General features: G+C 33.9%; 1 protein-coding gene across 4 annotated transcripts in view; it reads left to right on the top strand.

Annotated features, from left to right (window-relative positions):
• LOC127880999 (violet-sensitive opsin-like) overlaps positions 1–21,747 on the top strand; it is a 66,952-nt gene that overhangs the window by 8,811 nt on the left and 36,394 nt on the right. The window contains exons 1-2 of one of the 4 annotated variants that reach the window (XM_052428558.1): positions 16,079–16,306; positions 17,466–20,242. The exons of 1 other annotated variant lie outside the window; for it this stretch is intronic. In XM_052428558.1, the coding sequence (XP_052284518.1) occupies positions 17,496–19,022 (1,527 nt within the window). In that variant the 5' untranslated portion in view covers positions 16,079–16,306; positions 17,466–17,495 and the 3' untranslated portion in view covers positions 19,023–20,242. Of the gene's footprint in view, positions 1–16,062; positions 16,307–17,465; positions 20,243–21,747 lie in introns of those variants that run through there. 2 more of the 4 variants (XM_052428559.1, XM_052428562.1) reach the window with 2 other exon arrangements.

Here is a 21,747-nt window from a genome sequence, read left to right as displayed (position 1 = left end):
TAACATGCGTTTTACGATCGCAATTTAAAGCATGTTAATGTCAAATCATTATAAGTCATTCCAGAATGGTTATACCTGAATTTTTGCGAAAATGAAAGGTAAACAATTCAAGCAGGTTTATCGGATTGCGAACGCGATACCGTGGCATGCAGTTATCATACAAAATCCAAACATCTAATTGTTATAAAATTAATATGAAGTTTAATTGTTGTTTGTTAGACTAATTAACAACTTGTCATCATACTTATACGTCACAATCTAGATACCATCTTTGTGGTCACTTTCCTATGTATCACAACCGTTGTTCTAGTGTTTATTGTCCGGCAAATATAAAGTATTTCTTTAATACTACGGCCAAATATTATGCGTACGCACATAAACCGGTATGTACAATATGTTGAAATAATAGGATACAAACTAATTACTATACTGTGCGTTATTATGTTCACAATTACGATAGTAAAACGAAAACTTGATAGATGCACGTTATGGCAATACGAATATATTTATATTTATAAAAGACATTATTTTAAAATAGCATTTATAAAGGAAACCAAATAACCATACGTTTTATGCAAATCATCTCGATAAAGGTTCCTTTTCCCAGATTTTGGCATGTTTTGAAGTTTGCCATTAAATGCTTAATACTGATAAATGTAAACATTGGATATAAAAAGCTCCAGAAAAAAAATCAAGAATAAAATTAAAAAAAGAAAAAAGGTAACCATCAGCAGGGCTCGAACCACTAATCCCTGGAGTCCTTGAGTGAAAAATCTACCACTTAGACCACTCGGCCATCCTTTCGGATACAATGTCAGATGTATTTCATACTTTATAAAAGCAATTCTCGTAGTTTCACAAAATATAACGACAACAACAGAACTCTCCAAATTATTAATTCGTTTCGCGTTGCAACGCTATATATTTTTTGGGTTTTTAAATCGTCAAAAGATGCATACAATGGCTATTTTAGAGCATGGTAAATGTTCAGTATTACTGTTTCCTCACAAATATCATAACTAAAACAAAAATTTGCGAATCTGGAACTACTTTTTTCAATTTTGTCAATTTACCCAAACGTGGAAAGGCCCCTTTAAGGCAAGTTATATCAAAACGAAAAGATACACAAATGAGGTCGGTGACAAATGTAATGCATTACTCTTGGTTACTGTTATATATGTAAAAGGACAGCAAGACATCAGAATCTCATGTCGAGTTTATTTACATGTAAAATATTTTGTTTTTGTGCACACAGTCTTTATTATCTTTTTTCGTCTAAAAATGAAGTTTTAGTGTTAATTCATGTTCACTTAAGAATTTCATCGCATGCAAGCATGCATGCATTGTGCTAATAATCTCCAACCAGTTTAAAAAAAAACGATTCAAGAAAACCAAATGTGACAGATTATAAAATAGCAAATAAAAAATCAATTTTGAAAAATTCGTCACATGCTGCGTTATGTTACAAAGTTGTTTTATTTTCATTAGTAAAACTGGTCACTTCATATATGTGCATATTTATGTATAGCTTATATGTTGTTTGTACATAACTTAACGAACAAGGATACAATGACGCATACACTTGATATTGCTGCAAATTTGTTAAGCTTTATAACATCTAACTGACCACAACTTATAAACAGAAGGTTTACTATACCAAAATGTTCGTCAGGGTCTGTAGATTTCAGAACAAGATGTCTTTTTTCTGGAAAGTGCTGGAGGGCTTAGAAATCCAAGATGGCGTCCAAGATGGCCGTCGTTTTATGATTCAATTTCTAATAAAGGTGAATTGAATACGTCTATTGAACACATATATGTACTGACTTTAATATCTGATAAAAGTAATCCATTGATATAGGGCTTCTACCAAACAGATCACCAAGGTCACTAAAGGTCAAGGTCAAGGTCATTTCATGGTCAAAATGGAAAAATAAACGAAAATTTGAGTATTGACATATCATTTTCTTTTTTAATTCAAATGCTTTACATTTGCTGTGATAACTAACCTCTTTATTATATAGCCACATTTACAAGCTTCATTTTAAACAAAAGTAAATGCCTAAAATTGTGTTGGTAACCATGGTAACAAAGACTAAATACGCTATGTGGCCATTTTCCTGGTTCGTGGAAAGTCATTTGGCATTATAACCATCAAGTTTAATAAGTTTGCTTTTAATCTTTTATAAATACTGTAAGACTTATCAAGGCAAATGTAAAGAACAGCTATGCAGTGTTCCATGTATCATATTTATTCAACTATCAAATCTAACCAGGTATTAGTGCTTGATACAGACTTATAAACGTTATTTACAAATGTTGTAATATATGAGGTTTTACAATGTATTTACTAATACAAATGATGCAAATAACAAATTATGTTTTCAAGTTACAAACACTGAAAAACAACTCCTGTAAACCAGGAAGTGACTGACTGTCAAACGTCCTACTTGTTGCTTTCGGAAGTCGTGAAATCCTCGTTGACTCGGCTTGCGCACTGCTGACCAACATGCTTGTCATCGCATGAGTCGTCCTTTTACCATCTTGAAACTGTTCGCTCATTCAGATTCCAGTTATCAGCAACTGCCACTACAAGCTTCCCCCTTTGGTCTCTAGGTAGTATATTGTCTGGTACAATACCACCAGAGTCTGTTATTTTGTGTGGTGCAATGTTCTGTTGGGCTGCTGATGTCAAGAATAACCGAAGATCTGGATATGAGATGGAATAAACAAGAGAGTACATATCTTCAATCAGATGGCGGCTGCCAAACTCGTTGTTGAGGTGTATCCCTAAGCCCAGGTGTTTAGGGGATGGGTTTTACGTGACAAGTGTAGTTAGGTCACAATCAACAGCTAGACATCTGGTAATGGTCCTCTCAGAAGCTTCCTTGTAGCATTTTTGTCATGTAACCAACACACTGCCTTGTAAAGAAGAGACTCCAAAAACTGCTTCTGATCTGACAATTTGATTTCTTCTGGAGCGTAAAAGACGTCATCAAATTTAGGATTATTCTCTATAATTCGTCTTCTCAAAATACCCATCGCCTTATGAACTACAGCTTCATCTGTGTCGTCCTCTGACTCTGGAAGTTCATCGTATGAACACTCATTGTCATCTTGAATGACCTGTTCCATCTCCTTTGACTTGCTGACAGCATCATTAATAGTCAAACTAGACGAACAAACTAGGTCAGGCTTTTCATGCTGATGAATAAAGGATACCTCTGGTCATAATTTTTCAAACAACCTTTTAAAATTGGAACTTTTATAATAGTTTGCATCATTTGAACATCCTTCTGATTCAGAACTTTCAACAAAACGTTTTTTTTTTTTAATGTAGGAAAGAAGAACACCTTTTTATCAACAACAATAGAATGCTCAAATTCATTTTTAATTATCTCATCAATTATTGTGTATGAACTTGTTTGGTTTTCAGAAGTGGCCTTATTGGGTGTCAGCCCGGAAAATGCATAAGTATTACACTGGTAGTATTTAGTCAAACAGCCTTTTTTCTATGATATCGAGCCCCAATGGCTACAAGATCACCATTTGGAACACTTGCCAATCTGTCAATAATGGCTACATCATTTATTGCAGTAGCAATATCTTACACTTTGCGATATATAGAGTTAGAGTCTGAAGATATAGAAGTTTCAACTAGGCCAAAAAAAATGTGTGTTTTGGGTAACCCGACCCTACCTACGATTTTGGTCCCGACCCTACTTTTTTTCGTCTTGTAAAAAAAAGATCTCTGAAAAAAATAGTGCCCGAAAATAACCGCGCATTTGCCAATTCCGCTATCGTTATCAATCATCCGATTTTACGCCAGGCAATCGATTGCACACTATAATCCATCGTAGAATTTCATAAATTTCCAAGGATACGCATAGTATTGACGATTTTGACAGACACGCTCCATTATCCGCAAAGAGTCGCTTTCGCACATTTTAATCCCTTTTGTTGAAACATCGCTGTCTACACAATAGGTCAGTAGAACCGCTAAGCGTGTTGTTTAATAGACCGGAACTTATTTCATACTCGACCTCGAAATCATTAGAACTAATGTTCTGAGCAAGTTTAATGATCATTGGACAAAATGATATGTGTTTTTAAGTGTTTACATGGTTTCCAAGACGCAAAAGAAGAAAAACCAGACCGGAGTCATTTACAAACTCAGCCGAGATATCATTAAAAATGTTCTGATTGAAATTAATGATGATCGTCTTCTAGTGCGTCCACAATATATCATTATAGCCTCGAACAACTGCCTCACCTCCTTGTTCCACTATAGCCACATAAGAAAACTGCCCTACCCAACGGCGTCCATGTTTTTAAAAGGACAAGGGCCATTTTCAAACTATGCTGATATATCATTTGAAAAAAAAGGTTCTATGCAAGTCTCATACTGATTGTGCAAAACATCAGACTTCTAGAGTGTCACAAGGTTTGACTATACCCATGTTATAACAGCTGCTACCCCCCTCCCGCAGACAGCCATGTTTTTAACGAACACAAATCGTTTCTAAACACTCTGCTGATATCATAAAAACACATGTTCTGGGTACGCTTCATGAAGATTGTGTAACACATGTTTCTTCTAGAGTTTTCACAAGCCTTTTTTTTTAATCTGACCTAGTGACGTTGTCCGGAATATCATTGCGACAAATGTACTGAAAAAGTTTCGTGAAAATTGAGCAATCAATGTTCGCTCTGAAGTGTTAATATGGTACATGATATCGAACAGACGACGCACACAATATTGTCACAAAAGGTCTTCGTGAGCAATGTGTACTCAGATAAGATAAAATCATTGTGCACACATCAGCAGTAAAAACAAACAGCTTGGCGAAGAAATCAGAACATGCTATTAGTAGAAATCACTTGATGGGGATAATTGTCTTTAAATTTGTGCAGAGTTAAGATTTTCCACACTTAATGATAATATCCTTGTTTTTGGAGAGCTTTTCAAACAAACTTCTCACAGGCGGCCAAATTGTTTTACCGCCGAGGATAAGTTTTATGACTTTTATCACATTTTTTTGTCTGACTCAGGGATTAATTTCAAGCAAGGATGTAATTTTTGAACACAACTTAAAATATAAGTCGGGTGAAATAACAGCAACATTTGCCGAACAGCGCCAACGAGCAGAAGCACACTTTTGGATCTACCTTTAATCCATTTCCAAACACACTTGGAAAAAAATGATTTAGATGAACACGTTACTGAAAAAAAAACGCATTGTAATCGGTAGAATAACGAACAATTTGCTATAATAAATTGCAAAGATAGAATTATACAAGCGATTGCGCTAGAAGCCTTAAGAGTTAATGGATTAAGTACACACGCAAAAATAAGTAAACATATATATCGCACCAAGCGCTTTTGAACAGACACATTTTTTTTTCTTCAAACAAAATTCGTTTCAATGAAATAAAAGACACTTTGTTTTATAAGTACTAATTATAGTTTAGCAAGACTCTTTTTTCAAACGTACTACGTATATTTAAGCATGCATTCTGTACTGTGACACGCGTATCATCGAAGTTGCAAACTGTGACCTATTTCGGCTTGAATCAGCAAGCTAAGACTTATTTTAGCTTGGTTTATCAAGCAGTAGAGGGCTATGAGTAAGCTATCTTCACCCTCAAATATAAACGAGTTCACTCGCATTAAGCTTTACTATTCGAATACAGTATTACTATGGGGAAAGAAACACACACGACAGAATTGCAGATTATTATGTTCATGTATATATGGCTTTTTCTGATTAAAGTCGAAGATCTGGGCAAAATTTTGCAACAATTTAATTTGTCAACCAAGTTTTACAAGCAATGCAGTTAACCGCCCTATAATAATTTTAAAACTGAGCACTTTTAGATTACAAGATAAACGCGTTGGTTTCTGTCCACTCGAACAAATGTAGCTGATAATTTGCTCCGATTAGTGCAGATTAACTGAGGACTCTCCATATCACGTATGATAAATAGCTTCTCATCTTTGTTTACTTGTCAGGATTACGGTATCCACCAACGGTTTTGATCTTAAAGTGAGTAAGTATTATCTGTAAGTATCGACTGTTTGGGAACAATATCTTGTTGAGAACATGGATGTGTAGAATCTTGCAGAAATGAACCACTTTGTAGCATCTATTGACATCAATGTCAAGCATGTTTATACTTGGAGATTAATCTCCCAATATTAGAATTGTGCCTTATTCATGATTAAATTACATGTGCTGATAAATATGTATGGAGTGTCTCATTTAAAACAAATATGCACAGTTTTTGCAAGCATAATATAATAAGTACACAGGTTATCAGATAATTTGCAAGTAAACTTTTACAAGGTTTATTTAAAAACACGTTTAGGTTAAAAGTGGCAATATGCATTTTTTCATTTATGTTAAATTAAAGTCAATATATCTGCCCATTAAACTCTTAACAATTGTTCCATGATTTGGAATTGGGTTAAAACTAATTAAGTTTAAACTTCATGATCGTTATACGTGATGCATTTTACGTACATAAACTACAGCTTTGTCACAAACATGACTTAACATACCATCTCACCACTTTAAAACAGCAAACAAAATTGTGTCTTGAACATCATACACTTCATGTTATGGCCATATTTCAAGTTACAATTATATCGCTTGAGAAATATGGAAAAAGATCACTTCACAAACGGAGAAAATTGTATACGTTTGCCTTAATAGGTTCACTATCAAGGCTAAATAACTCAAGAACGTGTGGATCACTGCTCATGAAAAAGTGTCTTGCACATCTTCACTTTAAAGGGGAATACATATTCCAAGTTTCGATTCAATAGCTTGACAAATGAAGTCGCTCAACAAACTTTAAACATTTGATTAGGACAAACAAACAAACCAATCAACCGACCAACCAATCGACCGACCGCCCAACAGCGTGACTCCTACATATATCCCTGTCAAACTTCGGTGTATAATTATGTCAATCTGTTTTTTTAATATAATTAGCACATTAATATAATTAGAAATTGACACAAGATATGGTTAACGTACCGATTATAAGACTTTTAATGGTGTTATTTGTGTTTTTGTTGTTATACATCAACCACTATTTTTTTTTCATAATTGTATTTTTCTAAATGCTTTTCAGTAGATAAAAGTGGCCTGGTATACGTATACAACTAAAACATGAAACCCGGTTGACGACGACCCCTATTGGTACATACGAGCTTGACACAAGATTGTCACTGCACAGTTTATATATATAAATTGTGAATAGAATTATGTGTCAATGTTTTTCGAACAGTTTGAATAACAGTTATGAAGGGGGTTTATTCCGCCTGTCTGAAAACGGGAAGGGGGTTTGTTCCGCTATGGAAGGGTGTTTCTTCCGTTTATGCAAAATGTGAAAGGGGGTTTCTTCCGTAATGCTGTTTTTAGGGAAGGGTGTTTCTTCCGAAGGGGGTTTATTCCGCGATTCGTTTTGACAACACCCAACACTTAATCCAGTTTCGTCTGGATTTTCTGTTGCACCAGTATACAGTACAATAACTGTTTCAATAGTGACTTATGTAAACGTCCGTAACGATAAATATACAGTGTGTTTGATTTGCAATTAATTTTGAGGAAATGTCAAATAACAAATCATTCGCTATATCATTCTGTTAAAATTTACCACGGAACATTTAACGGAAATTTAATGCAAGCACGTTTTCCATGCGTTTGGCGTGACGTTGTTCATGTAGGGAATAATTTGCGCGCGCTTTTCTCGAGAGAAAAGATTAAAACACACTGTACATTTACAGTTTGTTTGAAGAATGTGATAACGTCGAGTAAAAATTAAATTGGGAAGAGTGTTTCCGATTACAAATTTAATTATGCGCATTTGAGAATTCAACAAGAAACGGAATATGTACCAATTTCTAGGACGCGCAAACTTCGGTACGATGTTTTGTTCCGGATATTCCCATTGCAAAAGCATGTAAGCCATCGCAAAGATCAGAAAAAATGCCTACCATACCTATTTTTTTTTCAGCCGTTTCCCGAAACACACACTTTTTCTTTTTGGCCCTAGGGACCAACTTCTGCTAAAACCTCTTGATGTATTGTCTCTATGACGGCTGCACTTTTCGCCACAAATAAAGCACTATGATTTCGAGTCAAAATTCTCAAAAGTGGACCTCGTCTTAAAAAGGTGTTCTTGTGTTTTCCTTGCCATTCATTGTTGAGTCATCATAGGACCATCTGTGCCTGAAAAACAGAAATACATATGAAATTCTTTGCAGAAAAATAGAGAATTTGAAATGACATTAATGTTCTTCTCTCAATGATCATGTTTAAGAGAAATCAAACTATGATATTTATGAATATCATTATTATTGTCATACCAGACCAGGATCACCACATGGTTGTCATATATGTCTTCAGTACACTCCTCTGCTTCATTTTTTTGAAGCAAATTAAAAACATCTTTGATTTAATAATAATTATAACTTGCCTGTGTTCTCATTGTTAGTACATTAATATCTAACTATTTAGTATACACAAACCTCTTTAATAAATGACTGTAATAATGGATCAACAGAATTACAATTAACAATACATACTTTCTTACTTTGCAGTCATAGTAGATCTTTAAGCTCTCTCCAGATGTAGCCATGTTTTCTTCCACGAAGACTGTGGCATTCCCTTGGCTGATGAAGTTCTTTTGTCGAACCTATTAATATATTCCAAACAATTGTTTAGAATAGGCAGAAATTAACATATATTAGGCATACACAATAATTCATCAACAGAAAAAAAATAAAAAAACTCAAAATAATTTAATTTACAACATAATAAAATGAGTGAAACCAATGTCCGCTTACTAGTACTTATCCGAGTACAACTCAAGTTTTGGAAAAACAAATATTAGCACCTCTTATTAAATACAAAAGACAGTGTAGGTTTCATGTTAGGGTTTCAAATTTTCACGCACACTACTTTTGCATGTATTCAAACTGATTTTAGTAAATATATGTGATGAATAACATCAATGACATTGCAGGCAAATTTCCTTGTGATGATGTTTGAGAAAATGTTTTATCAATTAAAATCTATAAACATAGCATGTAGTTATGAAACGAACAATGAATAAACATGTTGAATACTTACCATATAAGATGTACATGGAAATGAAAACTGTGAAAATGACAAAACAAGTTTGACATTGGTGTCTGCTAACTTTTATGTGTATGGTAAATTTATATCAAAGGGGAGTAACTAAACAAATGTTTAGTATCTAAAGTCAAATAATTCTTTATATTATTATAGTTGTCAAAGCTTTCAGATTTTAAAGTTGACTCAGTTCGTAAAAATGGTATATAATTTCATTTAAATGGATAACATATTACTGGTATAAAATCATAATTTAAGTTTTAAGCTATGAATTAACACAATGTATCAAATGAAAGTACAGTTACAAATCACTTCATCAATTAAAATATTATTTAATGATATCTGGATCGTATTCTTGACCATAAAGTTTTATTTTTCATTCGTTTTAAAGGATATTAATACACTTATTAATTTTACCTGATTTTAAGTACATTTTAATAAAATACTTGATAGTGATACATAAAGATATTAGACTTTGCCCCCAAAATTGGAGCATTTTTTGCTGATTTTCAGTAAAATATGCACAAAAATGCATTCCATTACATGGTAATAGGTAAATAAAGCATTTAAGATACACACCCCTTTCATTTAATGTTGATTTATAAGGAGGATAGCAATTTTCCCAACATAAAATAAAAGTTGAAATGTATACAGTGAGTAGGACACTTTTGGCGGCCATCTTGGACGCAATCTTGGATTTTGAAGCCCTTCAGCACTTTTCGAACAAATGAAATCTCATACCATAATCTACAGACCCAGACGAACATTTCTGTATATAAAACTCTTTGTTTATGATCAGTGGCCAGTTACTCCCCTAAATAAGCGACTTATGTGTGCCTGTTTGCAGCACTATGAAATCATTGATGTTTTGTTAGCATTTTGGTGTTTTCTTGCACAGAATAAAATATGAGTATATGTCTGCTGTCAATATAGTTTTTGCCATGGCCATCGTGTTATATAAGTTGTTGTTGTTTAGATTGTGTTGTTGTTGTTGTTATTGTTATTGGTTTAACATACCTATGTGAAAGATCTCATTTACGCACTTTTTAACAACACACAATAAATGTAGTTTTTTTTTATTGAAACTTGAATTGGGAGTCAACTTGTTTGTCGATTGATCTATCCTTTGGGCCTGTGCATGTCTGATATGACTATGTTATCTTACAAATAATATCAATACACTTGTAATACTTGTGATAATATTTAAGCCTCAGTGTCTAAACATGTACCCCCTGATTGGAAATTCGTAATCTAAATGATGTTTAGTTGTTCGCTTGCGAACAACTAAGGTTAATACCACGCGTTTTAAGCCAGTTTTCTTAACTTCGATGTACTTGATAATTGCCGTATCTGCCGCACCCGCGCCGAGAAAGAGTTGTATAATTTATTCCAGAGGTTTGAGTTCTTCAACTATATTCATTCACAAATGGAAACAACATGTGAATATCGTGTTAACTGAAATAATTTTTTAAAGGAGCGTATATAGAAAAGAATAAATAAACAATGTTAGAAATATACGTGTTGCGGAAGAGAATGTTTATGAATGATTAAAATAGTCCATTTTCTGCTGCGTCTTAATCACGTGGTAGTTAAGGCTATTAAAAGATGCGGGAAAATAAAACTACTGCTGATCAATGAGTATAGTGTTATATTGAGAGTCCAATACACTATCGCGCGTCTGTTGCGTAACATCTTTGATAGTACTTGCTACTATAGTGGGGTGAAATATGATAGGTCTGGAAAACGTTATTTTGTTCTCATCTGGTAGAGGCGATATCTCATGTATTCTCAGTTGCAAGGGTGATAACGTAGCAATAGTATAAGGTTAAGCTTGTTTATATTCACTCTTCTCAATTTATAAAACGTTGAACATGAGATGCGAAAATACTGGCGTTGAAATAACGTTTGAAATTTACGTTTATAAAAAGTTTTATTGAAAACAAGTTGAACTATTGCTTGTGTGTGTTTTCACTTGTTAGTCGCATATTCGCCGCATGAAATGTGTGTTATTATAGTCAAACCACACATTAGTGTTAGTAGATACAAATTATACTGCGGGAGTTCACATCATATGTGTCCTCACATGGCTTATTGTGAGTTTATTTCTCCACCATCGACATATATCGTATGTTAATAATTGACACGCAGATTTCTTTCGAAACATTCGAATCACACAATCATAGCCGCGTCATGCGAATATGGGACTTATGGCGCTTCGGCCAACGTAGCTCAAGCACAACCTGTACTTTTGCGTAGTCTGGCCAGAGGCTATGCTGATCGCTTTACAATCACTCAAAGTTTTGTGGTCTCATTATTTATCTGCTCCCCAGACAGAGAGATGAGCAGGATGGGTGAGCTATTTAGCTATGATGGGCCCATATGGCATAAGACCCTTTTTCGCATTACGCGGGTCTTTTAAATGTCATTGCGAGTTGTAAATGGCATATTTTAGCACAATGCATTTCAATATAACATTGAATTAAAAAAAAGCAAATACAGAAAACTGGCAAATAAGGGTAGCCTATTCATGCGTTCAGGAGCGATTTCCAGACGTGCTGACCGAGTACGTTGTAATAACACTGTGGTTGGATAATTAAACGATTTTCTCCTAACGTGACACTAAACTATTTCGGTAGTTTTTTTTCTCATCTTGAAAACAAAACTGTGTTTATCGATAGTCAATTATATCTTCCCTTGATGATTTAGTGACCGAGTACAGACCCTGAAATTCTGCGAGGTGGATTTTAACGCGTAATTGTTACTAGGCCACACTTTGTGTCTATGTGTTGTTTGAACATGCAGAGAGTAGTCCGGAATTCCGTTCATTGAACAGTGTAACATCCTTAACGCTGCGCACAGACACAGTGAGGCAGCCAAATTTCAGAGGATTTTTCTCGAATCAGCATATAAATATTCGAGTGTAATCATTCGTGCCTGCTGGCGTTATGTAGAGGTCATTTAAGGTGAAAAGCTGGCTTAAACAGCTACGCCTAAAACGCGCACGAGTGATCTATACCGATGTTAAGGTAAGAGACTTCTTGACAACGTGTGAACTACTAGGATAACAAGTTATGTATCAACAACAAAGTAAGGCTAAACAGCGCTGTCTTTGTGACTACCTGATTCGCGAGCAAAAAAGGTCTGCTCGCAGATTATTTTTTTATTTATTTTTATCATTTATCTTGTTGTTTATTTTGAATTTTTTAGGGTGTCAAAAAAAGTTTTGAAAAGGGAATTTCCAGGGAAATATTATTCCTAGAGTGATAGGTATTCGATATTCCAACAATAATCATTTAATATGGTGGCGATTGCAAATTTTGCAAATGTTATATAAACTGGTTCTCATTTTTCATCATATTTTAAATAATGCTTTCAGACCGTCAAAAAGAGACATATTGTTGTTATTTTGTCTAAGTTATCTCTAGAACATAAATATGAAAATAAACAGTGCACACACATCTAGACCTGTGCATTAAGACACACTCTTTATAAATTTGAATGGGTTGTGTTCATTTCAAACTTGCGGTTTAAAAAGCTATACCAAAATTTTGAAAAATGAGTTGCGTCTAAGATTATGCAATTAAGAACAAATTCAGTGCCTTCATTGTTTTGATTATAAAATAGACAGTTATACACCTTTCTATTAGATTACTTTTGTTCTATAAAACTTGTCAGTATCTTTTTTCCGGGGATGCATTGTTGGTCAGTAATATAGACACAACATTCGTAAATGTTATTGCAAGATAACAAATACTTATTGGTATACAGCTGCTATTGTTCGAAGTTGACCTTAGAGTTTACACTCAAAGTACAAATATGTTATTGGCAATATCCGATTATGAAGAATGGGGCGCTCCCGTTTTTATCATAGCACTTATGTTTACATCTCGATTAGGCGAAACGTATGTTAGCTTGAATATGAGATTCAATTGTCATACATTTGGGACAACAAAATAAGTTACAATTTTAGAATGTTTACAATCAGTTTCGAATATAATATGTTTACAGTCACGTAGCTGGATTTCGCGAGTAATACTTCTAACGTCCGATACATTCAATGGTATTGCTATTGCAACAAGAACACGGGATGTTCTTCAAATGGTTATACAGCAGATAATTTGCATGCATGATGCTATTAATCATAGAGTTAAAATGGTGTGAAACAAAGACAAACACATTTTCTAAGAAAATCAGGCAGTGTGCTACAAACAAACCTAGCTATGTTTAGCAAGCCGCTAGAAATTAATGCTTCTGCGTACAACTACTTGTATGAATAATCGACAGGAAAACTTTTCCAACTATTTGTACATTTCTAAATGAATGAATATAATCATATCAACCGTTATATATTGTCCTTTTTTTAAGTATTCATATAACGGATCCTTACCAAGTAAAAGAAATGCAACACAAATACATCTTATCCTACTTCCAGCCATGTTAAAAACGGTACAAGGACTGAAGAGTATGGCATTCTGCAAGGAGATATGGCTTGTATGCATCGGTTCTTATCTGCACGAAACTATCTGTTAAAGGGGCCTTTTCACGTTTTGGTATATTGAAAAAAATAATAAAGTTGTTTCAGATTCGCAAATTTTCGTTGTAGTTATGATATTTTTGAGGAAACAGTAATGCTGGACATGAACCATGTTCTAAAATATCAATTATATGCATCTTTTGTCGACTTGAAAACCTGAAAATTATAAAGAGTTGCAACGCGAAACGATTGAATAATTTGGAAACTTTTGTTTTTGTCGTTATATTTTGTGAAACTACGAGGATTGCTTATATTAAGTAAAAAATACATGGATGGCCGAGTGGTCTAAGTTTAAGACTTTTACTGCGGGACTCCAGGGTTCAGTGGCTCGAGACCAAGTGAGGGTTACTGTTTTTGTTTTTTAATTGTATCCTTGTTTTTTTTACAGAATAATTTTTGGTCCCATGTTTAAAGGGATCTTTTCACGCTTTGGTAAATTGACAAAATTGAAAAAAGTTTTTTCAGATTCGCAAATTTTCGTTTTGGTTATGATATTTGTGAGGAAACAGTAATACTGAACATTTACCATGCTCTAATATAGCCATTATATGCATCTTTTGACGATTTTAAAACCTAAAAATTATAAAGCGTTGCAACGCGAAACGATTGAATAATTTGGAGAGTTTTGTTTTTGTCGTTAAATTTTGTGAAACTACGAAGATTGCTTATATAACGTATAAAATACGTGAATTATGTGTACCCGGCGGAATAGCTCAGTAGGTTAAAGCGTTTTTACTTCAGGACTCTGGCAGGACTCCAGGGGTCACTGGTTCGAAACCTGCTCCGGGCAATGTTCTTTTCCTTTTTTAAATTTTATTCTTGATTTTTTACTGGAGCTTTTACGATCCAATGTTTACATTTATCAATATAAAGCATTTAATGAATAAGTTAAAAAAATGCCAAAATCTGTGAAAAGGCCCCTTTAAATTTATCAATATAAAGCATTTGATGAGAAACTTCAATGCATGCCAAAATCTGTGAAAAGGACCCTTTAAAGGTTTAATTGACCATATGAACCAGTATAAGCACGCTGGAATGTCTTCATTTTAATTTACAGTCTTAATTACGTTTGGGTATAATTTATTCTTAAAAATTTCTCTTAATATACTGTGAACGGTTTTAGACATCAGTTCATGTTTTTAATGCGCTGTCTTGTATAAATGTACAATAAATGGATTTTTAACAACAACTAAAAACGATAAGGATAAGAACAATGTTTTTAATACGGCGAGGAGTTCTATTTCGTGTCTTACTTGCTAACCTTATCCCGTCTCGTGCAATTTTTCGGACTGTGGTTATACTTTTATTTTCTGAGCATTTATATTTTAGTTTTACATTGCACTGTTATCCAATAAAAACTTTACAAAATGTTTCTTACAGCTCCAAATGCATTTTGAAAGAATTATGTAATTTATGCAAAATTACAACCAAATGTCTAAATAAAATGTCTATTATTTTGGAATTATCAAGGACTTATTCAAAAGATGCAAGTTAAAATGACGCCCGCATGCTGTAGAAAGAACATAAATTTCGTTTTGAGTTACTGTATATAATTAACGCTAGAGGCATGTAGCCTTGACGAGCAGATCTAAAAAGGACACGAATAAATACACTACAATAGACAATCGACAATACAAATTCAAATGAGGTACATATCAAATCATGCCATACATTCATTACAAATTGAAACAATATTTTGTATAAACAAATGCCCATACTTAAATATTAAAAATATACACGCGTGAGTTGGTTCCGCTTTTTACGTTGGTCAAATGAAAGCACAATAAGCCGGTTATGAAAAAACAAACAGAACGTTAAACTTGCAGTTATCGTAAACAAAAAATACATCATTGTTAATCCAAACTTATTTATAATACTGGTTGAAAATAATATAATATAATGTTAAAAAATTATGCTGGGGTTAATGAACTCTTCTGGTATGTAAACCAAGACAAAATCTACATTAGCTGATGAATATTTTGCTGTTTATATTTTTCGGCCCAATAACTTGTTGTTGTTTCTTTTTCAAGGAAAGATTTATTGTTCGATGATTGTTCTAAGAAAAATATTCAAGTTTAGAATCCCCCAAAATTAATATGTTTAATTTTATAAGCAGAAAATATTTACTTTTATAGCGAATTCGACCTATATTGTTCAATAAACAACAACTTAAGTAAAGACTTTCCTACGAGTGTTAGTGTACACAAGCTCAGCAGTCGTTCAAATGTTGGATGCGTTTGAGATAGACTTTGAAGACAGAAGCCAAACAAAAACTAGGTCGCATATTTGAGCCTTGTGACCGAATGACGATACAACATTCAAGTGATCAGAAGTGCGTCATGTGATCTTCTTATTGCATTAAGTGTTTACGTATTCCAACATATGTCATCTGTCTCTGAGTAATTTGTTGTTGTTACATTTTTTAAACTCAAAACGCATTTGCATATTAGTATTCATAACGTAAAACGCAACCAATCAGAGCAGTATCATAAGCACTATCACTTGACTCGTGCTTTATATTAAACATTCAGGAAGCTAACAATGTACGCCTTAAATTGATATGCTGCAGTGGCAATCTGTCAAGTCGACGGGGATGTTGGGGGCATGATAGGCGGAATATTTTACACTGGTAGGTTGCATTTAATGTTAAATTAAATAATTACAGGAAGCTAACGTTATTCAAATATTATATATTCCTGTAACATTTCCCTATAAAAGCAATTATATAAGCATGTGTGTTATTTATTGTTCTGTGGGTATGAGCAATTCATTTGCAAAACTTTTTTAAATCTAAAAAGTATGCTTGACACAGTATTATTGAAATTCTAGTTACACAAGAAAGACGTGTATTAAAACTGAAAATCGCATACTAAGCTTACAATAGATTTCTCTTGTAGCGTTCATGACAGCAAAGGTTAAATAATTATTTGAAATTTATTTTATGTGTATTTTTGGTAGAAGTTACTGTGAATTTTGTACAAAATTGAAACCGGAACAATAAATGAGAACAATTTAAAAGACGAATGTTTATATGTGCAATCATCGCGAATTGTGTGTAGTTTAAAACGTATTTTATTATTAGAGATAAATATCGTAGCGTCGGTATCGAAAGAAAGCCTTAGCATTGTAAAACTACGGTATAACTTCCTATATACTTATTGTTAAATTGTTCTTGCTCTACCATTTAAGATAATGTATCAAGATGCGCGGTTCTCCTATTAAGCATGTATAAAGTTATACCGTCGTTATATGTTGCCTAGGCTTGCTTACGATACCGACACGACGATATTCATTTACCACAATGAAATTCGTTTATGTCCTTCAAACTATTTTGCATACCATTAATTATTTTCCTGCAATTATACATTGCAGACAAATTTCATACAATGCAGCAAAGACAAATTAGCGCCCCGAGTCGATTGTCACGAAGATATTTTTAGTACATATATTCCTACAATAACCGAAGCATTCATCTTTTTATTAGGATCGGAGTTAGTGTTCGTGTATCGTATGAATAGATATCGTTGCAGGAAATTAAAATGATCCGTAAAACTTAATTTAAATTCACATGCTTGCGAATTCGACTGTGCAAACATTTTCGATTTCAGAATTAAATATCTGGCTTATTTCGCAGTTTTCGACACATGTTCTTCTTTACTCTTATTTTAATTTATATTGAAATATATGTATAATAAGTTTTTTTACATCCATAAATATTTGACAAATTCGTATAATCTCACTTTGAAAAGTATTTGTATAAAATAACATAGACTACGTTTTTTATCCAGCTTCTGTGAGGATTTTGATACAGCGTTAAAATGTCGACCCAGACGCTATGGAATACGTCAGGAATGTTGTCACCTGCAGAAGACGCCTCGTCGTCACTGGAAACATCTGTTTCATTGGTTATGACGATGTCTTCACATTTATTTGAGTTTTCGACTGCATTATATCCCACTGCTTCGGTTGATTACAATGTTCCAGAAAGTTCTTCAGATTACGTGGGTTTTGGTAAAAACGAAAGTGGAATATTAGCTAACGATTTCAATAACATTCCACACTATGAACAACCAGTTTATAAGGACTACATGTACGAAGCATTTGCCTTTGAGAGACCGATTTATCTCTTTATTTGGGAGATCTTGGTCATCATAACGGCCCTCGTGAACGTCCTAGTGATCATTGTGCTGTTACGAAAGAAAATGCGTAACCCCACCAACATGATTCTTGCAGCGATTGCAATAGCCGACACACTTACTGGATTGGTAACACTACCAACGTATATAATGGTATATCAGAACTTTGAAAAATCAACTGGTTCTGAACATTATTCTGATGTATTGACAAATGAAACCGAAATTTCGGCTGAAATGTATTACGACGAGAATCTAAATATGGCTAACGGGTCAATATATGAGGCAGTGGACGCATACATATTGTCGAAAAGCTTATGTACATGGTTTATGCTGTCGAAGTTCTTCTTTTCAAAGTTATTTCACACGTGTTCAATATTCTTGACGCTGTTTCTTGGAATTCAACGTTTCGTTTCTGTTGCATACCCTTTCTTAGCTGGAAAAATCTTTACAAGTAGAACAGTCCTCGTTACATGTGTTTGCATCTTCATTGTATCTCCGTTGATTCATATTTACCACTCCTTGGATGAAAAGGCTAAAGATGGCCTCTGTCAATGGGCAATAGACGATTGTAAAACAGATTGTGCGTTCCTGTGGGTCGTTTTCTTCATTCGTCACTTTATTCCTATCGTCCTTCTTTGTATCTTCACCATCCTGTTCATCATTGAACTTCGAAAGACCAAATTAGTCGTAGCAGCCGGCAGCCGAGAACAGGTTGCTCGACGAGATTCAGAAAACATACGAATAACGAAAATCGTCATTTCAATCTTAATCGTCTTTCTGTTACCGGAAATTCCTTACGGAGTATTTCTGATGATGTCCGTAATAAATAAACACACGAATACAGCTTTTGAATTGGAAAGAAACCGGGCAATTCATGCGGCGTACGAGATAGCTCTGGTCGTCTCCTTCCATGCCAACTTCTACATCCTCACATTTCTGAACAAGCGATTTCGCTCAGGACTGAAACAAACAGTCCTGTATCCGATTCGACGGGTCATGGGCGACAAATACAGATGGTCGGTGTCTTCAGGCAGTCCCAACAGCAGAACAACAGCGCAATCAAGTTTGCTATCAAGGTCAGCGACTCGCCTACGTTCGATGGACCATCAAAACCTTGGCAGAGAGGCGCACCAAATTTCACAAACGGACAGCCTAGACAATACGGAGACAAAACTAACGAACGGCAGCAATTCTATTGACAGTCAGTGACAACATTACAGGAGTACATATATGTGCTAAATCGTCATTTTGACCATTATACATTACGATTGCAAAGAATGCTAAATTTCTTAATTGCGTAAAGTAAAGTTTGAATTGTCTGTAAGTTGTAAAGTAAATATTGAATGGACGGAATTCCGCTAAGTAAAGTTTTACTATCGTGGTAAGGTACTTTCTGTAGAAAGTTGGCAATGATACAAAGGATGTGTTTTGTGCTATTTTAGCATAGTTTAATAATCAAACTTGTATATATAACAATATATGATCTTATGTTTTATTTAACATGTACACGCAAAAGATATGCCTAATTTTTGCTATAACGTTGATGCGAAATATATTGGCAAACGTGTCTAAGCAATTCATAAATGTATCAGCTTTGTAATGTATTACGCATGTTTTACATGATAACTAAACTTTAATGCATGTTAAGTTAATAATGCAAACATATAATGAAAACGCTGTGTGTTTAAACTCGTATGACGAAGTGCTTTATATAAAAACGATTATGTTCTTCGGTGCACCAAATTCTTACAAATGAACACCACACAGCATATGATTGTCGTTTGGATTGTTAGGACTAATGTTGTTCATATTCAGTCTTGTTTTACATTTTCCACGTCATATCTAAATATAAAATGAATATATTGTATATAACTTACAGTTAACATTGTTTACACAAGAACAATTATGCTAAAACAAATCATAGAGATATATACTACGTTTTTATAATTATGAAAGTATATTATATAATTGTAGAATAATTTATTCATTATAGTCATTATATCAATTAATAATTATAGGTTATTAGACGTTTCACTGTACACTACGGAGATATATTTGGACTCGTGTGCGAGTCCAAATATATCACGTACTGTACAGTTTAAACGTCTAATAAGCTTTTATTCTATATCCCTTTCTTCAGCTCTTTGTTTCATTTTAATTTTGAGTTTAAAATGCTTTTATTGCATCTATGCTATTTTCAAGACAAGCGCCTGTGTGAGTCGATTATAGTACATTCGGATACTTTTTCTCGGTAACGGCTTTTATCGTTATAAAACAATTGCTTAGTACACTTATACTCCACTGTCCAATATGGAAAAATACAGACTTTTTGGATCCAATACCGGAATATATTGGACGGTCACGTGGTACATATGAAGAATGCCGATTGGATGAATTTATTGGATATAGAATAAAACCATATATATACATTTTTGTTTTCGTTGTTTTTTTTATTTGCAGTCGTGTATACATGTATTTCATCCACAGCATGTTGAAGAATGGGCTCAAATATTGCTCACACTATATGCCTTAAACAATCTATTTTTGTATATCTGTTAATACCTTCATCCACACTCATTTTAGATAAGTTATGTTGCACAACTATAAGGCAGCCCCGATAACAAAAACGAATAGCCATACCAATGGAAATCTATTGTTTTAATGTCGATAATAAATTAAACAAATTTATTTCTCAATATTTCATTTAAGACTTAGTTATCTATCTTTCATAATTATTAGTCCATCTGATGACAAACATTGAATTTCAAATTAATCTTAAAACATGTTAGTTTGTTAATACATTTAAATGCCTGAGGGGGACGTTAATGACACTGAATAGGTTACATAAGGATTATATATGTAACAAACGTGTCCCTATAAACGATAGCCTAACGACCTTGCCAATGCGTAGAAAAAGTAAATGTTTCACATTGTATTTGAACGTGTTCCATCGAAATGAGATTATTTTTGGCTACAGGTGTTAATCATTTAAACAATTTTAAATCAAAGCATGAATATAGGAGAAATGAAACAGTGAAATGCTTTTTTTTTCCTTCGGTATATTTCGGCATCTTACACTCGAGACAGGTTACCAATTGCATATACAGTAAACAATAGAAACTTATACATGACAGAGTGACGCTTGGATTACGATGCATTGATGTTTAAACCGATTGTATTATTAGCCTTATCAAATTAAGCCTGTGTAATTAATTGCAGTATTTCGAGTTGATCTTTTTTTAAGTTATATAAATGTAAGAATTATGAAATAAAGAACAAAATAAAATCTTTTTGTGAGAATTATAAATTAAAACTTCGTGAATAAAAACAATAAAGAGGGATAATTTATAAACACATCTTATTCATGAAATATTAACCCCAAAACAAAGTAAATCGTCGCTAGCTTTAGAAACATAATCCTGATGATGATTTAAGAATTCATTTATAGGTTTTCAAATGTAAGAATCAGTTATACTGCTTAGTCACTTTTTACAGAGATACCGAGGGTAAAATAAGCAATGAAGTTGTCGTATGTTGGTACATTCCCGACAGGAAGCGCTTAGTTTGTCTTGAATCTCCAAACCACATGTACGGGTTCTTTAGTATCAGTATCAGTATCTTGATCGCAATATTGATAGCCCACAGGTTTTAATCAGAGTTTCAATCAGCCTCGTTCTGGGAAATCTGCGCTTAACTTATATGCGTAAAATGTCGTCCCTGATTAGCCTGTGCAGTCCGCAAAGACTTATCTTGTACGACACTTTCCGTCTATACAGGATGTGTGCTCTGAAGAGACACCCTTACGAAGGAAAATCCCATAAAAGTGGAAAGTGTCTCCCTGGCTAACCTCTGTCTGTACAGCCTTATATATGGCGACACTTTACGCACATGCATGAAGCACAGCTTTCACATAACGACGTTCAAATGGTGTTAT

Source organism: Dreissena polymorpha, chromosome 5 (genome assembly GCF_020536995.1).
Source record: "Dreissena polymorpha isolate Duluth1 chromosome 5, UMN_Dpol_1.0, whole genome shotgun sequence".
In the NCBI taxonomy this organism is placed as follows: Eukaryota; Metazoa; Mollusca; class Bivalvia; order Myida; family Dreissenidae; genus Dreissena; species Dreissena polymorpha.
This window is presented reverse-complemented; position numbering and strand designations above follow the sequence as displayed.